At 43.6% G+C, this 15,770-nt stretch overlaps 1 protein-coding gene across 2 annotated transcripts in view; it reads right to left on the bottom strand.

The window, feature by feature from the left end:
* Nucleotides 1-686: 686 nt before the first annotated feature.
* Nucleotides 687-15,770, bottom strand: part of KCNN3 (potassium calcium-activated channel subfamily N member 3) — a 114,856-nt gene continuing 99,772 nt past the window's right edge. Inside the window, exons 5-6 of one of the 2 annotated variants that reach the window (XM_042441066.1) lie at nucleotides 9,163-9,273; nucleotides 687-818 (exon numbers count right to left, since the gene is read on the bottom strand). In XM_042441066.1, the coding sequence (XP_042297000.1) occupies nucleotides 687-818; nucleotides 9,163-9,273 (243 nt within the window). The remainder of the gene's footprint in view (nucleotides 819-9,162; nucleotides 9,274-15,770) is intronic. The other variant, XM_042441067.1, reaches the window with a different exon arrangement.

Raw genomic sequence — 15,770 nt, 5'->3', positions numbered from 1 at the left:
CGCCTCTTAACCTGGAAAAGGGGTAAAAGCAACTGACGGAGGCGTTTGGCATGCTGGCAGGAAAAGATGGAGAGCCCCATCCCTCCCACCCACCCATTCTGGGTTGGTTTGCTTGCCTTTCAATTCTTCATGTAAAACCCCACAGCCCAACCAGACCAGAATCTTGACAAGTTGAATGGTTGCCTGAAAATCCAGCCCTGTGGATGGGATCCAGGCTGAAATGCACAGGTGAGCCCCACTTAACATCTGCCTCCCCTTCAGCACTCTTAGCTGCTTTATTTATTTATTTATTTATTTTGAACAAATGAACAACAGTCATCTAGCAGTACTTAAGTCAGACACATGAGATGCATTGTATCACTTCTAGTCATCAGTTTTAGCTGATTTTTGGCCCACAAGTGATGTTTGGGAGGGTTGGTGCAAAACAGAAGCTAAACTTTTATATTTTCAGGCATGTTTTTTTGGGGGGGGGGGGGTGGGTGGATGAAATGGCCCTTGGGAGTCTCTTCCAACTCTGCCTTTCTATGAGTCTGTACCTTTGGTCCACTGAATGCATACTGACTGCCCTGAAAGGTAGCACATCTCTCATGATCCAGCAGCTAAACTTTCACAGCCATCTTATGAGCTTTTGGGTAAAGATGCCAATGGAGAAGAGAATGCCAAAGGAGAAGGGAAAAGAGCCTGACTTACTGGTGAATGGCTTGGAGGAACTTCCTCTGGTGCTTCCGGACTTTGGCGTGGTCAATCTTTTTTAGCAGCTTGGTGTGTTTGTAGATAAGCCAGGTTTCCCGCAGAACGTTGGCGGCAGCGTTTTTGATCTGCAAGAGAAAAAGATAAGAGCTCAGCTTCAGGTTTCAAGTCCTATCCTTCTGTCTATCTGCCTAGCTGAGAGCCAGGTTTTCCTCCTTGTCCGCTCCCAACCAGACAGAAATCAGGCTCCAGACCAGAGCTGGGTTTAACTAAATGACCAGTTATTGAGTGATAGCAGATCTCATCTCTACATTGGATGCTCTAGCTATCCCTTTATTTAAAACATTTGCAAGTTTCATTCACTCTTGCCAAGGACTATCAGAAGCAGTCCTGTCTTCGAGAGCCATCCCTCCGAGACAATGCTTTATACTGGCTTGGACCATCGCCCGGTGTTGTCCATTTAGAGCAGCTCTCTAAGGAGCAGATGGATGACGCTACAGGTATATCTCAGTTAATGAAGCAGATGCATTCGTAGGCATTACTTTTTTAGCAGAAAATTTGGTACCAGAGGCTGCAGGAATGTGGGAGGAATACAAATGGGTTCCTGCAAATTTTTCCAACAAACTTTTAATTCAGCACCAGAACAATATGTACAGTGGGCCCATTTCTTATGTGGAGGGTCCATTCCAGACCCCCTGCGCATAATGGAAATGTATGCTCAAGCCCCATTGAAAACAATGGAACTTGTGCATGCGTGCAGCGCAGTCCACATACCATGTGCGCAAGCCCCATTGCCTCTTCCAGCACGTGTCTTTCAGTGTAAGCTGAAAGCTGCGTATGGCGTGACCCTGTATGATGTAGGTGCACTGTATATGTGAAGTTAAACAATCAGCTCATGCAAGCCTTGAATAAATAAACAGGAGCATGCTGAGCCTTCTGGAGACCTTGCAAAACGCACCCATGTTCTTTCCGCAATCTCCAATTTTCTTATGCTTTCAATTTGGGTGTCCAAACCTATACATCAATACCATTTTTAGTGAGGGCGGCTTATCTGCTTTCCCCTTTTTCCTCTCTGTTTTGCTATTCACAAATGCTCAGCAATGGATCCTAGTGGTAGCTATCATTTACTGTACCTGTTGTAAGGAGGCACACACGGCTAAAGTAGGATGGCTAGAATACAATCCCACTCCCATTCTTTCCCAACTCAGGTTTTATTGCATTGGTTACTGCATACATGCAGTAACCTGTTGTTGTTGTCTGCCTTCAATAATAACTGCAGTTTTCAAAGGCTGCCTTGCAGCAGGAAGAAAATGGCTAAAATTACTCGTCGCTTTCTTCAAGAATGAAATTAACCAAGAATTACATCCCTCAGAAGGATGCAGGCTTCCCAGTTCTGGACTTAAGACAGAGCCTTATTTCTGTCTAAGGTCTTTAAACAGAGGCTGGATGGCCATCTGTCGGGGATGCTTTGACTGAGAGTTCCTGCATGGCAGAATGGGGTTGGACTGGATGGCCCTTCTTGGGGTCTCTTCCAACTCTATGATTCTATGAATTCTCTGCCACGAAAACTGACACCAGGTTCTTCCACACTGATTCTCTCTCCTTCACTGTATCCAGAAATGGACTCCCTTGACAATATGTAGGAGGAGCAGCCAATCTCCTTTTCTCTTTCACTCCGATCTCCTCACCCTTCCACCTTTTCTCACTCCATTTCAAGGGAGAGATAAAGAACAAGCTTCAACATACAGAGTTCCCTTTCACAGTTCCCCATAGTTCTGTGAAACTAAAGACATCTGGTTGCTCCATGGACACAAAAGACATCTATGAATCACGCTTCTTACTCACAAGGGCTCCTTTGGACACTCCTAAAGAAAATTAGTGATTTGATATTTTTTTTTAAAAAATGGGGAAATGAACTACTAGGAAAGATGAAGAGGGGGTTACCTTTTTGGATGGGTCCCCAGGCAACTGCCTTAGGTTTGCCAATTGCTTATTGAGTTTAATTTTGCCTGGAGCAGATGCTAAGTTACACACAGCCACCTGTTCGCTGTTGGTTTTCTGAGCAATGCCTCACAGAGTGATGCTTTACTGATGCCTCATCCAGATCGCCATGTTATTATAGTCACACAGGCAGTTCTAACGCTATGCATGTTGACAGGAAGGCAAATCTCTCTCTCTCTCTCTCTCTTTGGTGGAATGTCCTCCCAAACATGTGTGCAGAATTGTAAGCTGAGAGTCATAGGATTTTAGAACCAGCAGGCATCTTAAAAGCCATCCATTCCCACTCCCTGCTCAGTACAGAGTATCCAATGTGCATGAACAAACAGTGAGCCCTTGGTATACGCTGGAGTTTGGTTCCAGGACCTCCTGTGGATAACAAAATCCGTGGATGCTCAACTCCCATTAAGTAAAATGGCATAGTAGAATGGTCTCCTTTATATAAAATGACAAAATTAAGGTTTGTTTTTGGAACACACACAAACACACATACACACACACACACACACACTCCAAACCCTGGATGACTGAATCTATGGATAAAGAATCTGTGGATATGGAGAGCTGACTGTATGTTCAAATTCACATGCAAAGAACTGCAGGCTTTTGCACTTGTATTGGACTTTTCCAGTGCCTCCAATGTATTGCCCTCCATTTTAGTTGAGTATTCTGTCCAGTAGGATTATACAGATGTTGACTATCTATCTATCTACATTGGAAGATATGCTGGTAGGATATTAGAAAGAGAGGATTGGCTGAATCTACAAAACATATAGTATATACCCGACAATAAGTGTATAAGTCGAGGGCAAGTTTTGGGGCCAGAATTATGGATTTTGCTATGAACCGGGGATAAAACTTAGGGGCATATAGCAAAAGATCTAAAGGATGAAGCAAAGCAAAACAATGTCAAGGAACTTACAAAATTCCAGCAGACATAGCTCTTTCTGCTCACTCTTAAGGCTGGATGGATGAGAGAGTAGAGGGGGTCAGTGCTTCCAGGACAGATTGTACTCTTGCTTTTCACCATGCAATGGTTCCTTCTTTTAAATGAGAATTAAGATATGGTACTTAAATTGACCTGTGGATAAATCGACTCAGGGTTTTTTGGGTCATTTTTTGGACCCAAATTTCTAGACTTATACATGAGTATATACAGTAAGCCAAGTAGTGGGAGGCAGGGGTCTTTGGAGATGTCTCATCCACAGGGTCGCCATGAGTTGAGGTCAACGCTAAGGCAGTTAACAACACATAGACAATGCAGTTTATCAAATGGGAGGAATTTCTCTTAATTTCGAATGAAAAGAAAGTGGGGCCAGAATGCATTCACATAAAGTCGCTAGTTTAGTGAATTTATGTGAATGCTCATTGCATTCGAACTGACTTCCCATTGCCCAAAAATAGCTTGCCATTGCCCGAATTTGCGTGTGGCAGTCCATCACGCAATAACGTGAAACCCCATGATTGCATTCGAACTGGCTTCCCATTGCCTGAAATTGTGTGTGGCGGTCTATCACGCAATAATGTTAAACCCCATGATTGTGTTCGGATTGCCACTGGATTATACTTCCAGTTTCCCTTGTCAGGTGCCAGCTTGGTTTCTCACTCAAGACTAGGACACGAACCTATGATTGAAATGGGAAGAAAAGAGATTCCACCTAAACATTAGGAAGAACTTTTTGACTGTAAGAAGTGTTGAACAGACTGCCTTGGAAGACGGTGGACTTCCATCTTTGAGGTTGAATGGACATCTTTCAGGAGTGGTTTAGTTGTGAATTCCTGCATGGCAGAAGGGAGTTGGACTGGATGGCCCTTATGGTCTCTTCCAACTTTAAGATCTTTAGATTCTATGACCAGGATATAGGACAATGATGGTGAACCTTTAATAGACCAAGTGCTGAAACTGCAACCCAGACCCCACTTATTTATTGCAAAGTGCCATGTCCCTCTGGCTTTCTAGTAAGAAACTCTGGCAAACTCTGTGCTAGGGCGAAAGCATGTGTGCCCACAGAGAGGGCTCTGACTGCCACCTCTGGCACACATGCCATAGGTTCGCCATCACTGATATAAGAGATGGCCTTCTTGGTTCTTCTGAATGACAGGATACAAAAATGATAATTTCTGACTGACATAAATGATACTTTCGGACTGTAGGTACTTTTGGTTCCTATGGATTGCCATAGGATCTCTTTTATGCCAGATCTTGACCCCATCCTGTCTTGCATTCATTCTGCAGTTCTATTTGCATCACTAAATTTTGGGTTGAATATATGGTACGCACCCTGCTTTAGGATTGAGACACAGGTTTTGAACGAGGCTGAATAAACAGATCCATAAATAAAACACACTGGCCAGGAAAGGCTCTGCAGGCCAGATACAGTATCTGGAAAATCTTATTAACGCATTGGTGCCACCACCCTGCCAGACAGATCGTCTCCTCATCACTCGTCCGACAAACACACACAGAAGGGGAAAAAAGATTTTCACAACCTTCAGACAGATTGAAAAGTGTTGGGAAACTTGTCATGAGAAGGGCCTTGGAATAAACAGCTCCAGACAAGTTAATTTGCTCCAGCGCTCCCTTGATGGACACATCCCACCTCCGTTCCAAAGAGGCGTTCTTCGCTATTACCTGGATTTTTATGCAGAATGTGTGTATATATGTGTGTGTTTTCCTCCTGCTTCAAGCAAACACTGCTCACACTTTTTTTGACACCTTGGCAGCTCTTGCAAAACTGGCCCCAAAGAGGCAGGTTGTGCTGTGCTTTGTCTCTCTCATCTAAAAAAAGGCTCCTATGAGGAAGGGAGGAAAAATGATCGGGAGAGACCAAGGAGAAAGCAATTTAGATAATGAAGCTGATGGGAGGAGGAGAGCAGGCCACAGGGGGAGAGGCAAGAGCTACAGCAAAATAATAAAATAAAATAAAGTATTAAAAATTAAATAAATCAGTGTGCAGTTCTTCTGAGAGTCTTTTCCGCTCCAAGGATGGCACATCTATCTTAGCTCAGAAATATAATGAGTGAAATTATATTGGAATCGTTGCTATCTATGGTGGATATGCATCAGGCAATATCGGTCTAATATCAAGGGAGACAATCACAGATAGAACAGGAGTCGGAATCATGTGGCTCTCCCAATGTAATTGGACTGCAAGTCCCAGCAAAGCCCAGAGGATGAAATGCTGAGAGGTGCAGTCCGACAACACTGGGAGGGCCACACAGAACCATGGCATCTTAGAATTTGAAGTACGCACAAGGGCAATCCAGTCCAACCCTCTGCCATGTAGGAATACATAGAATCATAGAATCCTAGAGTTGGAAGAGACCACAAGGGCCATCCAGTCCAACCCCATTCTGCCATGCAGGAACTCTCAATCAAAGCATCCCTGACAGTTGGCCATCCAGCCTCTGTTTAAAGACCTCTAAGGAAGGAGACTCCACTACACTCCAAGGGAGGAGTGTGTTCCACTGTCGGACAGTTCCTCCTCATGTTGAGGTGGAATCTCTTTTCCTGTAGCTTGCATCCATTGCTCCATTGGGTCCTAGTCTCTGGAGCAGCAGAAAACAAGCTTGCTCCCTCCTCAATATGACATCCCTTCAAATATTTAAACAGGGCTATCAAGTCACCTCTTAACCTTCTCTACACAACTAAAGCACCGCTGAAAGGTCCCTGTCCGATTTCTATTTAAATATCTCCAAAGAAAGAGACTCCACCACCCTCCAAGGCAGTCTATTCCAGTGGTGTCACTTGGGGGCTGCGGACCACACCTGTGACACCCTAAGGGAGGGTGACACTACTGTTGCTCAAACACCTGTATTTTGGCAGAAACATTGTGGCCTGTATCTCTTTAAAATGCTCTAAGAGATGGTGGCAGTGAGATGAAGCTCGGAGGACGAAGAAAGGAGACCCCCCAGAGTTTTTAAATTTGAAATTTAAATATTTTAATCATTCAAATAATTAAATTATTCAATTATTCTTTTAACATTTTCTTTAAAAACATTACATTTTAACCAAATCTTCCAGATTGAATTTTAAAGGAGCATTTCAAGGTGCTACAGAGCTTCTTCCAGTTAGGACTAAGCCCCGGAGCAGATTTAGTGCTCTTCTGACATGAGACCACTCACTTCCCTTGCCTAGGTTGGGGAAAAGATGGACTAGACAAATTCATAGAGAGCATGTCTATCCACTCTTATTACCCATGAAGGCTACGTCAAATTGTAGCCCAACTTTTACTGTTTATGGCCAAGGCCTTTGCAGAAATTGAAAACACGCTCATAAATACATCTACAAATGCAATCAGTGCTGGGGCAAGTCAGATCCTATCAGCCATCCATCATGGCTCTTGGCGTCATCTGAAAAATGGACAGCCCATGAAGTTCAGTGAAATAAGGCTGACTACACAAAGGGGGCTTTGGTCATTTTGAGATATACAACATCACAAAGATGTTCTATCACCCAATGCAAGCTGTTTGAAAGTCCCATCTTAAAATTTAAGGGTGGGGGAGAACCAAAACATTAGCATGGGAGGAACTCAGACAAAGGAGCTCTTTTTAAAATGAAGTTTCTTTGAACATTTTTAGCAGTATTGGCACCGGAGGGATGATGAAAGAGGGCTGGAGAAACACAAGACTTTTTGTGGTGGGTTGTAGTAGTCTGTTAGCAGTAAACAATACAATAAAGCTTGAGCTGGGAAAGAACAGGATTCCACTGTAGCTGGTCCTAGAATAATTGCGGAGTTTATCACATGGGAGGGAATCGGCCAAATCCCATGCAGAAAGGGGATTTAAATCCACAAAAGCGGGATTGTTTTCAGACACATTGAGCATTAATCTGAAATTAACCCACACAGAAAGTAGACAAAATCAACTTTTCCGATTTTGTCGCCTTTCTGTGCAGGTTAATGTTGAATTAATGCTCAATGCTACCGATGTGTCTGAAAACAATCCTACTTTTGCGGGATATTCCTGGAATTTCAATCCAGTTTCTGCATGAGTTTTGGGCACTTAGCCTCCCGTGTGATAAAACTCCTATGTCTCCCTACCTACAACTGGTAAAGTAAATAACAGCTGCCTATAGAATTCCTTATTGATACACGAACAGCAAAACAGAGTAAAATGGGGGGAAACAAATACGTCTCCCTCACAAAGTATCCAAAGCATGTTTAAAACCATATACTGTTTTTGCAGATGTGACCATGTACTGAATTATTCTACTGCAACTCCTCTCCAGTCGTTCCCAGTATGCTCAGAAGCTGAAGAAGGACTATGAAAGAAGAGTTGTTATCTAAGGTGAAGGAATCAGCAGAGACTGATAAATTCTCTATTTTGATTAAAGAAATTAATTAACAATATTTTGGAAAGATTGAAAATTGTGAATTGACTGTTTGAAAAACAAAGGTGATCTGATGATTGTTGACTTTGAGTGATCACAAAATTGCTGTCTAAGGGGCAAAACAGACTGTCCCTTCTGAAGCCAGATTGGGGCAAAGAGCCACTCCTTTTTGGGGCAAAGAGCCGGCTTTTCCACCTTGCAGCAGCCAGAAGCCAGCTTTAAGGCACTCCGGCAGCGTACAATGTATAAATGCTGCGCTGCTGGAGCGCCTGGAAGCTGGCACTTGTGTAAATGCCCGGTCAGCTTCCAGTCGGCTTGGGAGCATGTAGTGTGCAAGCCCTGATCCTTGGGAGTCCTGGGGGATGAAAGGCAGAGAGAGAGAAAGGTCTGTCCTCTTTTTTGCAAGCCCTGATCCTTGGGAGTCCTGGCGGATGAAAGGCAGAGAGAGAGAAAGGTCTGTCCTCTTTTTTGCAAACTACGAGCCTTGGAGATGCTTCTCGTAAGGGGAAGAGTGTGTGCGCGCACTGAGGTTTGTCTCCCCTTTTCCATGCCGAGACTGATGCTTGGGAGAGGTCCAGAGAGGGAGATATAGGGAGGGAGGTTGAGCTTTCTTTCCCCCTTTAAATCTTTTCTAATATCCTCCAGTGTTTGACCCTCAACTTATCCATGGGTCATATCAAAATCCATGATTTTGGATCAAAAAACTGCCCTCGACTTATACATGAGGTCGGCTTATACATGAGTATATACGGTAATTATTTGTGTTCTCTTTTTTGCCCCTTTTTGAAGATGGGGACAAAAATTTCCCTCCTCCAGTCTGCTAGGAGCACATAGATGGAGCACATAGATGCACAGAGTTGGAAGAGACCCCAAGGGCCATCCAGTCCAACCCCACTCTGCCATGCAGGAACTCACAATCAAAGCCTCTGGACTTCTCTTGTTCTTCAGAAATGCTCAGATATTATTGCCAGTGGCTCTGAGATCACTTCTGCTAATTCTTTTAATCCCCTTGGATGAAGTTCGTCTAAATTCCTGGGATGGGCTCGACAAGTTCCACTCACACATCCTTCTTTGGGTTCTTTCTCAAGGGATTTGTGTTCTTTCTCAAGGAAGCCTTCACCTCTCTCTGGCAAGCCACTTACCCGCTTGGTGAGTTGTGTGTCCATCATGAAGTTATGCACGTGTTTCTCAGCTTTGGTGAGTTCCAGTTTCCTTGCCACTACAGCCACCACCAGGGCAGTGCAGCCGGCCCCCTGAGAAGCGGAGCAGAGAACGAAAGCGAGAATTAGCCAGAAAACAGGGAGCATGGTGGAATACAAAATAAATCGCACACACAATAACCAAATGTTTACAGCACAAGTTGTGATTAAAAGCGTGGATCCTTATACTGTATGTCAATTCAAGATCACTGAAATATAAGGAGGAAGACTGGAAATTAGTTTGGCAATATTGTAAGGAAAGAAATGTATAATAGGCATAAAACTCTCCCAGTGACTTGAAGTATGTATTGTCTGTGGTTAAGAATAAACCCTTGGAAAATTTTATTGAATGGAGATGAGGGAAGCTAGATCATACAGTATTATAACCAGCTATAACAACTGATTAAAATATTTATTGTAATAGCTTAATAATAGATTCTATGAATGGAACTGATGATAGAATAAGTTGGAACAGAATATTTGGATATTTTGTTACAGAAAATCTTCTGGGTGTTTGGGAACATGTTGTTAAAATGGAATGTAATTGGAGTGAAATGAAGGAAGAACCAAGAGGATCCCTACAAAGTGGACACTGAAGACAAGTTTGATCAGGAGGGGTGAAATGGGTAAAAGTGCTTATTAATCATAGAATTATAGAATCGAAGAGTTGGAAGAGACCACTAGGGCCATCCAGTCCAACCCTCACCATGCAGGAAATCCAAATCAAAGCATCCCCGACAGATGGCCATCCAGCCTCTGTTTAAAGACCTCTAAGGAAGGAGATTCTGGTGGTAAGAGCTGGGAAATCACCCTCATGCAAAAACCTAGAGAACTATGACCTGTGAATATAGATTGGAGTAGCACACCTGTGGCTCTCCAAATGGTTTTGGAGTACAACTCTTATCACTTTGACCACTAGTTAGGGTTGACAGTCCAAAAACACCTGGAGGGCCACAAATTGCCCACCCCAATGGAGATAATACAAGGATCAGTGGCCTGACTAAAGGTAAGGCAATGCCTTAATTTCTTCCTTAATTCATCTTGATTCTTTGGAATCATGAGGACTGACATCTTTGTTGAACTGCAGAACAACATGTCAGTGGAGTTTTTGGTGGGTTTTTCGGGCGATGTGGCCATGTTCGAGAAGAGTTTATTCCTGACGTTTCGCCAGCATCTGTGTCTGGCATCTTCAAAGGATGCTGGCAAAATGTGGAATGCTGGTTTTTTTGGGCTATGAGGCCTCCTAGAACATGGCCACAGAGCCCGAAAAACCCACAAAAAACTATGGATGCCAACCATGAAAGCCTTCGACTTCACATCAGTGGAGAGTACTTGCACTGCATGCAGAAAGTATGGAATGGACTCACTGGCCCATGAGGCTCCATTCAACTCCGAATCTATGACTCTAGGTCCCATGTAAACCCTCAGCATGGCTAGAAAGGGCTGGGGGAAAAGCCATTCTTGGAAACCCTGGAGTTTCACCACTGGTCAGTGTTTGACAGTAGGAAGCTAAACAGACCAAGGCTCCACCTCTGTGATGTGGCAACTTTCTTATGTCTCTGTATTGTTTTGGGTCTTTCCAACCCCACAGTTTTGGAGAGCAAAACATGGAAGGCTGGCCTAGTGAAACACAGAACATGTGGAGGAATAGAAACCACAAGCCAGGAGCTCTTAGTTACTGAAATCATTATGGGGACAACACAAAGCTTTAAGCAACAGAGTAGACTTAAGTCTTCAAAAACTCATGCTGCCAACTTCTTTCTTTCAGTTAGTCTCAAAGGTGCGACAAGATCTTTTTACATACTGAATCTGTGGAAAGAATGCAATGTGTCCCATGCGTCATCCATGGTCCTGAAACTTGACCCTTGAGTAGGGTTCTATCATTTGCTTATTCCAGAGGTATTATTTTTCAAAGCTGGGAACTACGATTAATTTGGCTGGAGCAGATAGGGGGGAAGATGACATTTCTGTCCATTTTTGGAGAATTTATCAAAATTGCTTTATATTTGGGTTGGGAAGAGCTCTGCTGGCTGGGAGATTCCGGGAGCTAAAGTCTACATCCCCAACCTTTCGTTTAAAGGTAATAGTTTATTTAGGGCTATTTCAGGTGCAGGAATAATGTGACCTTCCAGATGTTGTTGGACTGAAACTCCCAGTATTACTCACCATGGGATGTGTTGGTTAGGCTGAAGGAAACTGCAATCCAACAACATCCTGGGCACCACAATTCAAAAAGGACATTGAGAAACTGGAGCGTGTCCAAAGGAGGGGGACTAAAATGGTGAAGGGCCTGGAAACCATGAAAGACATTCCCTCGGAGAGTGATGGAGTCTCCTTCTTTGGAAGTCTTTAAAGAGAGGCTGGATGGCCATTTGTTGGGGATGCTTTGATTGAGAGTTCCTGCATGGCAGAATGGGGTTGGACTGGGTGGCCCTTAGGCTCTCTTCCAACTCTAGGATTTTATGAATACTGTTTTAATTGTCATGGTTCTATTCCATGGAATCCTGAGATTTGTAGTCTAGGAAAGGCTATTTAGTCTTGAGACATTGGTTTGAGTGTTAGACCCCAAGAGAGGAGGGTTCAAATGCTTGCTCACCTATGGAAAATCCCTGATTTGGCGTTGGGCAAATCGTACTCTCTCAGCCCCAGAGGAAGGCAAAAGCAAACCTGCTGTGAAGAAACTTTGCCAAGAAACTTCATGACAAGTTTGCTGTAGGGTTAACTTAAATTCAATCCAGGATTTAGAAACAGAGTTTAGGCATCCAAAGAAAAGAGAGCCAGCAAGGCACAGTGGTTTGAGCATCGGACAATGCCTCTGGAGACCAGGTTTTGACTCCCTGTTCAGCCATGAAACCCATTGGGTGGCCTTGGGCAAGTCACACACTCTCAGCCTCAGGGGAAGGCAATGGCAAACCTCCTCTGCACAAATCTTGCTAAGACAACCCTATTACATGTTCTCCTTATGTCAGAAACAACTTGAAGGCACACAACAACAACAACGTCCAAAGTGACCAAGGGAAGGCAAACATGGCAACCAAACAGACAGGCCAAAATAAAGCTGCTTTGGTCACTTTGGAGGTATGCTGTTTAAATGATGCATGCGTCCTAAGAGGCCAGAAGCCGCACCAAAGTCATGCTCCAGTCCTAAGGACTGAGTGCAGTGGAGCACAGCTTTGGCACAGCTTCTGGCCCCTTAAGATGCATGTGTCATTTAAACACCATCCCTCCAATGTGACCCGAAGCAACTTTATTTTGGCCTGTCCATTTGGGCCGATGGGGAATAGAAAAACTCTAGGTAGGAAAGGTTTTTCACAGTTTCGCTCTCTGCAATGCTAGATCTTTGGGAAGTAAAGGAAAATTTCATTTCAGGGTGCAGGATTCTCATCAGAAAGGGGAATGGCCTTATTCCACCACCACCACCACCACCTATCCCTAGTTACACTAGGGATCTCTAGCCCATCTTTTGTCTGTGGGTGTGCCTCTGTCTCTACTCCTGGTAGGAAGGGCCAGAAAATGTTTGGAAAGTGCAAAACGGTGCTGAAGCTCCCGGCCCCAGGATGCCAAAGGAGAGGAAGGGAAAATGCTTGCGTCCACCCACCCACCCACCATGATCCTCTCCGCCAGATCGGCAACAGCTGGCTCTGCTTCTTGATCCCAGCGATTACATCCCAATCAGGATCCACAGAGGAGACACATCTGGCAGAAGGAGAGCCGGCAAAGAAACCTTGCCCCGTGCGACACAGGACCAGTGTCTGTCCCCAAGAGTTGGGACATCATCATCATCATCATCATCATCATCATCATCATCATCATCATCATCATCATCATCATCATTGCACCCTTTCCCCAAAACTGGGACTCAGGTCAGCTTACAATATTTTTTTTTAAAAAAAAACAGTACCTTAAAACAGAATTCAGTTATTGCAATATGAAAACAAACTGCATGTTAAAAGAACAAAATGCAGTTTAGAAAGATTTTAAAATGTTTAAAACACTGTGAAACAATATTTTAGAATCCTAGAACCATAGAGTTGGAAGAGAGCCCAAGGGCCATCCAGTCCAACCCCATTCTGCCATGCAGGAACTCTCAATCAAAGCATCCCCAACAGATGGCCATCCAGCCTCTGTTTAAAGACCTCCAAGGAAGGAGACTTCACCAAAATCCCTGAAGGAGCATCTTCCACTGTCCAACAGCTCTTGCTGCCAGGAATTTTCTCCTAACGTTAAGGTGGACTCTCTTTTCCTGTAATTTGAATCCATTGTTATGTGTCCTATTTTTTGGAGCAGCAGAAAACAAGCTTGCTCCATCCTCAGTATGGCATCCCTTCAATACAGGCATGTGTGCAGCAAGAGTTTGGGCAATGCAAAAATTAAAAAATTAAAAATTGGGACCCGATTCTCCCTCACTCGAGATTAACAAGTCCATTTAAATCCAACTCAGCACATCCAAATCTTTAATTACCATCCTGGTCCCATCTAGCATTCTCCTAATCCACAGCCTTTTGGGATTTGAGGCATTTAGATCCAAACATGGATAGCAGCACACACACACACATGCACACAATTCCCAGTATGCAAACAGGCTTTCTAATTACCATTCTGCCAAAACGAAATACTCTTGTTGCAAGAGAAAGGGAGAAAGAGGTGAAGGAACACGACCAGCATGACAATGGCACAGCTGAACCCGAGGCTGCAGTTTCGCAGGTATCCCTGCACTTCTGAGACCAGGTCAATATGACATCTCTTCAGCTTAACTGAACAGTAATGAGATGTAACACTATGACCACACTTGAGCTGCATCCTCTGGAAACCTGCAGGGTCCAGGAGCATATTAGGTCTGAACTTTCCCTAGAAGCCAAAATGACTAAATTGAGGATATCCAATTTAAAAACCACGAAACAGTGATACCTCTATTGGCCAACCAAAATGCACAATATATACTTGTTGCGAGCTTTCAAAGCTCCACTGGCTTCTTCATCAGGCAAGGCATTACAAACCAAACAGGAGAGAGAAAAACCTGAAGATGTTAGTCATAGGCCTGCATTTTGCTGTTTCTCTTCTTAGTTAAGATGGAATGGAGGGTCATATCTTGCAGGCTGGCACCTCCCCATAAACTGAGGATGTTATACTTTGGGCATATCAAGGGATGAAGTGATTCACTGGAAACAAAATGTATACTCACAGGATTTCATAGGCTGCAGCCATGGCAGTTAAAGTGGAATCATATAGTGCAATAACTGTGCAGTGTGAAAGGGCTACCAGGAACACTTCTAACCAATGCAGGTATACTGGGGAAAGTTCAGAGAAAGAGGGGGAAACCATCCACTCCCACGGACCAGATATGGCCTGCCAGATTCTCTTACTTAGCTGGCTCTCTCCCAGCTAAGCCCTGCCACTGGTTCCAGATTACTGATACTATCAGATCTACATTGTTCTGTGCATACACACACACGCACATGTACACACATCAAAGCTGATGGAATGAACCCTTATACAAGAACAGGGATGGAAAAATGCCTAGCTTTAAGGACCATTATTACAATAAGGCATCACTGCTATATTTGGTCAATATGGTTCCATACAGAAAGGCCAAAACAAAGCTGCTTTGGGTAATTTTGCAGGTATGCTGTTTAAACGATGCATGCATCCTAAAAGGCCAGAAGCCATGCCAAAGCCACGATCCAGTCCTCAGGACTGGAGCACAGCTTTGGTGCAACTTCTAGGCTCTCAAGATGCATGGGTCATTTAAACAGCATACCTCCAAAGTGACCCGAAGCAACTTTATTTTGGCCTGTCTGTATGGGCCCAATATTTCATCCCACTCAACATCTATTTCTTGGACTTTTGACAGAATTTGTGTGCAATGTGAAGTCAAAGGCTTTCACGGCTGGCATCCATAGTTTTTTATGGGGTTTTCGGGCTATGTATCAGAAGATACCAGCCACAGATGCCAGCAAAACATCAGGAAAAAAACTCTTCTAGAACACCCACAAAAAACTAATTTGTGTGCAGTTTAAATTTCATCACCCTGCTCTGCTCTGAAATGTTTGAAAATATTTACTTTATAAATATTGGCAAACAAAATGAAGAAATGAAGAAAATCCACTTGGGCTTCAGGTTCCTGAGTTTGTGTGTTAACTTGCATATTCATTCAAATTATTTCTTGGTAAAAGAGCAAAATCTAAATGTTAAATACTGTATATATACACACGTATAAGTCTAGCAATCTTAGTCAAATAAACTGACCCCAAAAAACCCAATATTTATTGAATATTTTTATCCACCCCTAATGACCTGTTGTTGTTGTTGTTGTTGTTGTTGTTGTTGTTGTTGTGTGTCTTCAAGTAATTCCCAACTAAGGTGAAGCTAGCATGCCGTTTTCTTGCCAATTTCCTGCAAGGGGAGGTTTGCTATTACCTTCCTCCGAGGTTGAAAGAGAGTGACTTGCCCAACAGAACCCAATGGGACTTGAGTCCAAGGCTGCATCCACACTGGAGAAATAACCTGGTTTGGCACCAGTCTTGGCTCAAGGCTATGGGATTCTGGGAGTT

This window comes from Sceloporus undulatus, chromosome 9 (assembly GCF_019175285.1).
Source record: "Sceloporus undulatus isolate JIND9_A2432 ecotype Alabama chromosome 9, SceUnd_v1.1, whole genome shotgun sequence".
Taxonomy (NCBI): Eukaryota; Metazoa; Chordata; class Lepidosauria; order Squamata; family Phrynosomatidae; genus Sceloporus; species Sceloporus undulatus.
Note: the sequence above shows the minus strand (reverse complement) of the source record. Positions and strands in the feature narration are given on the sequence as shown.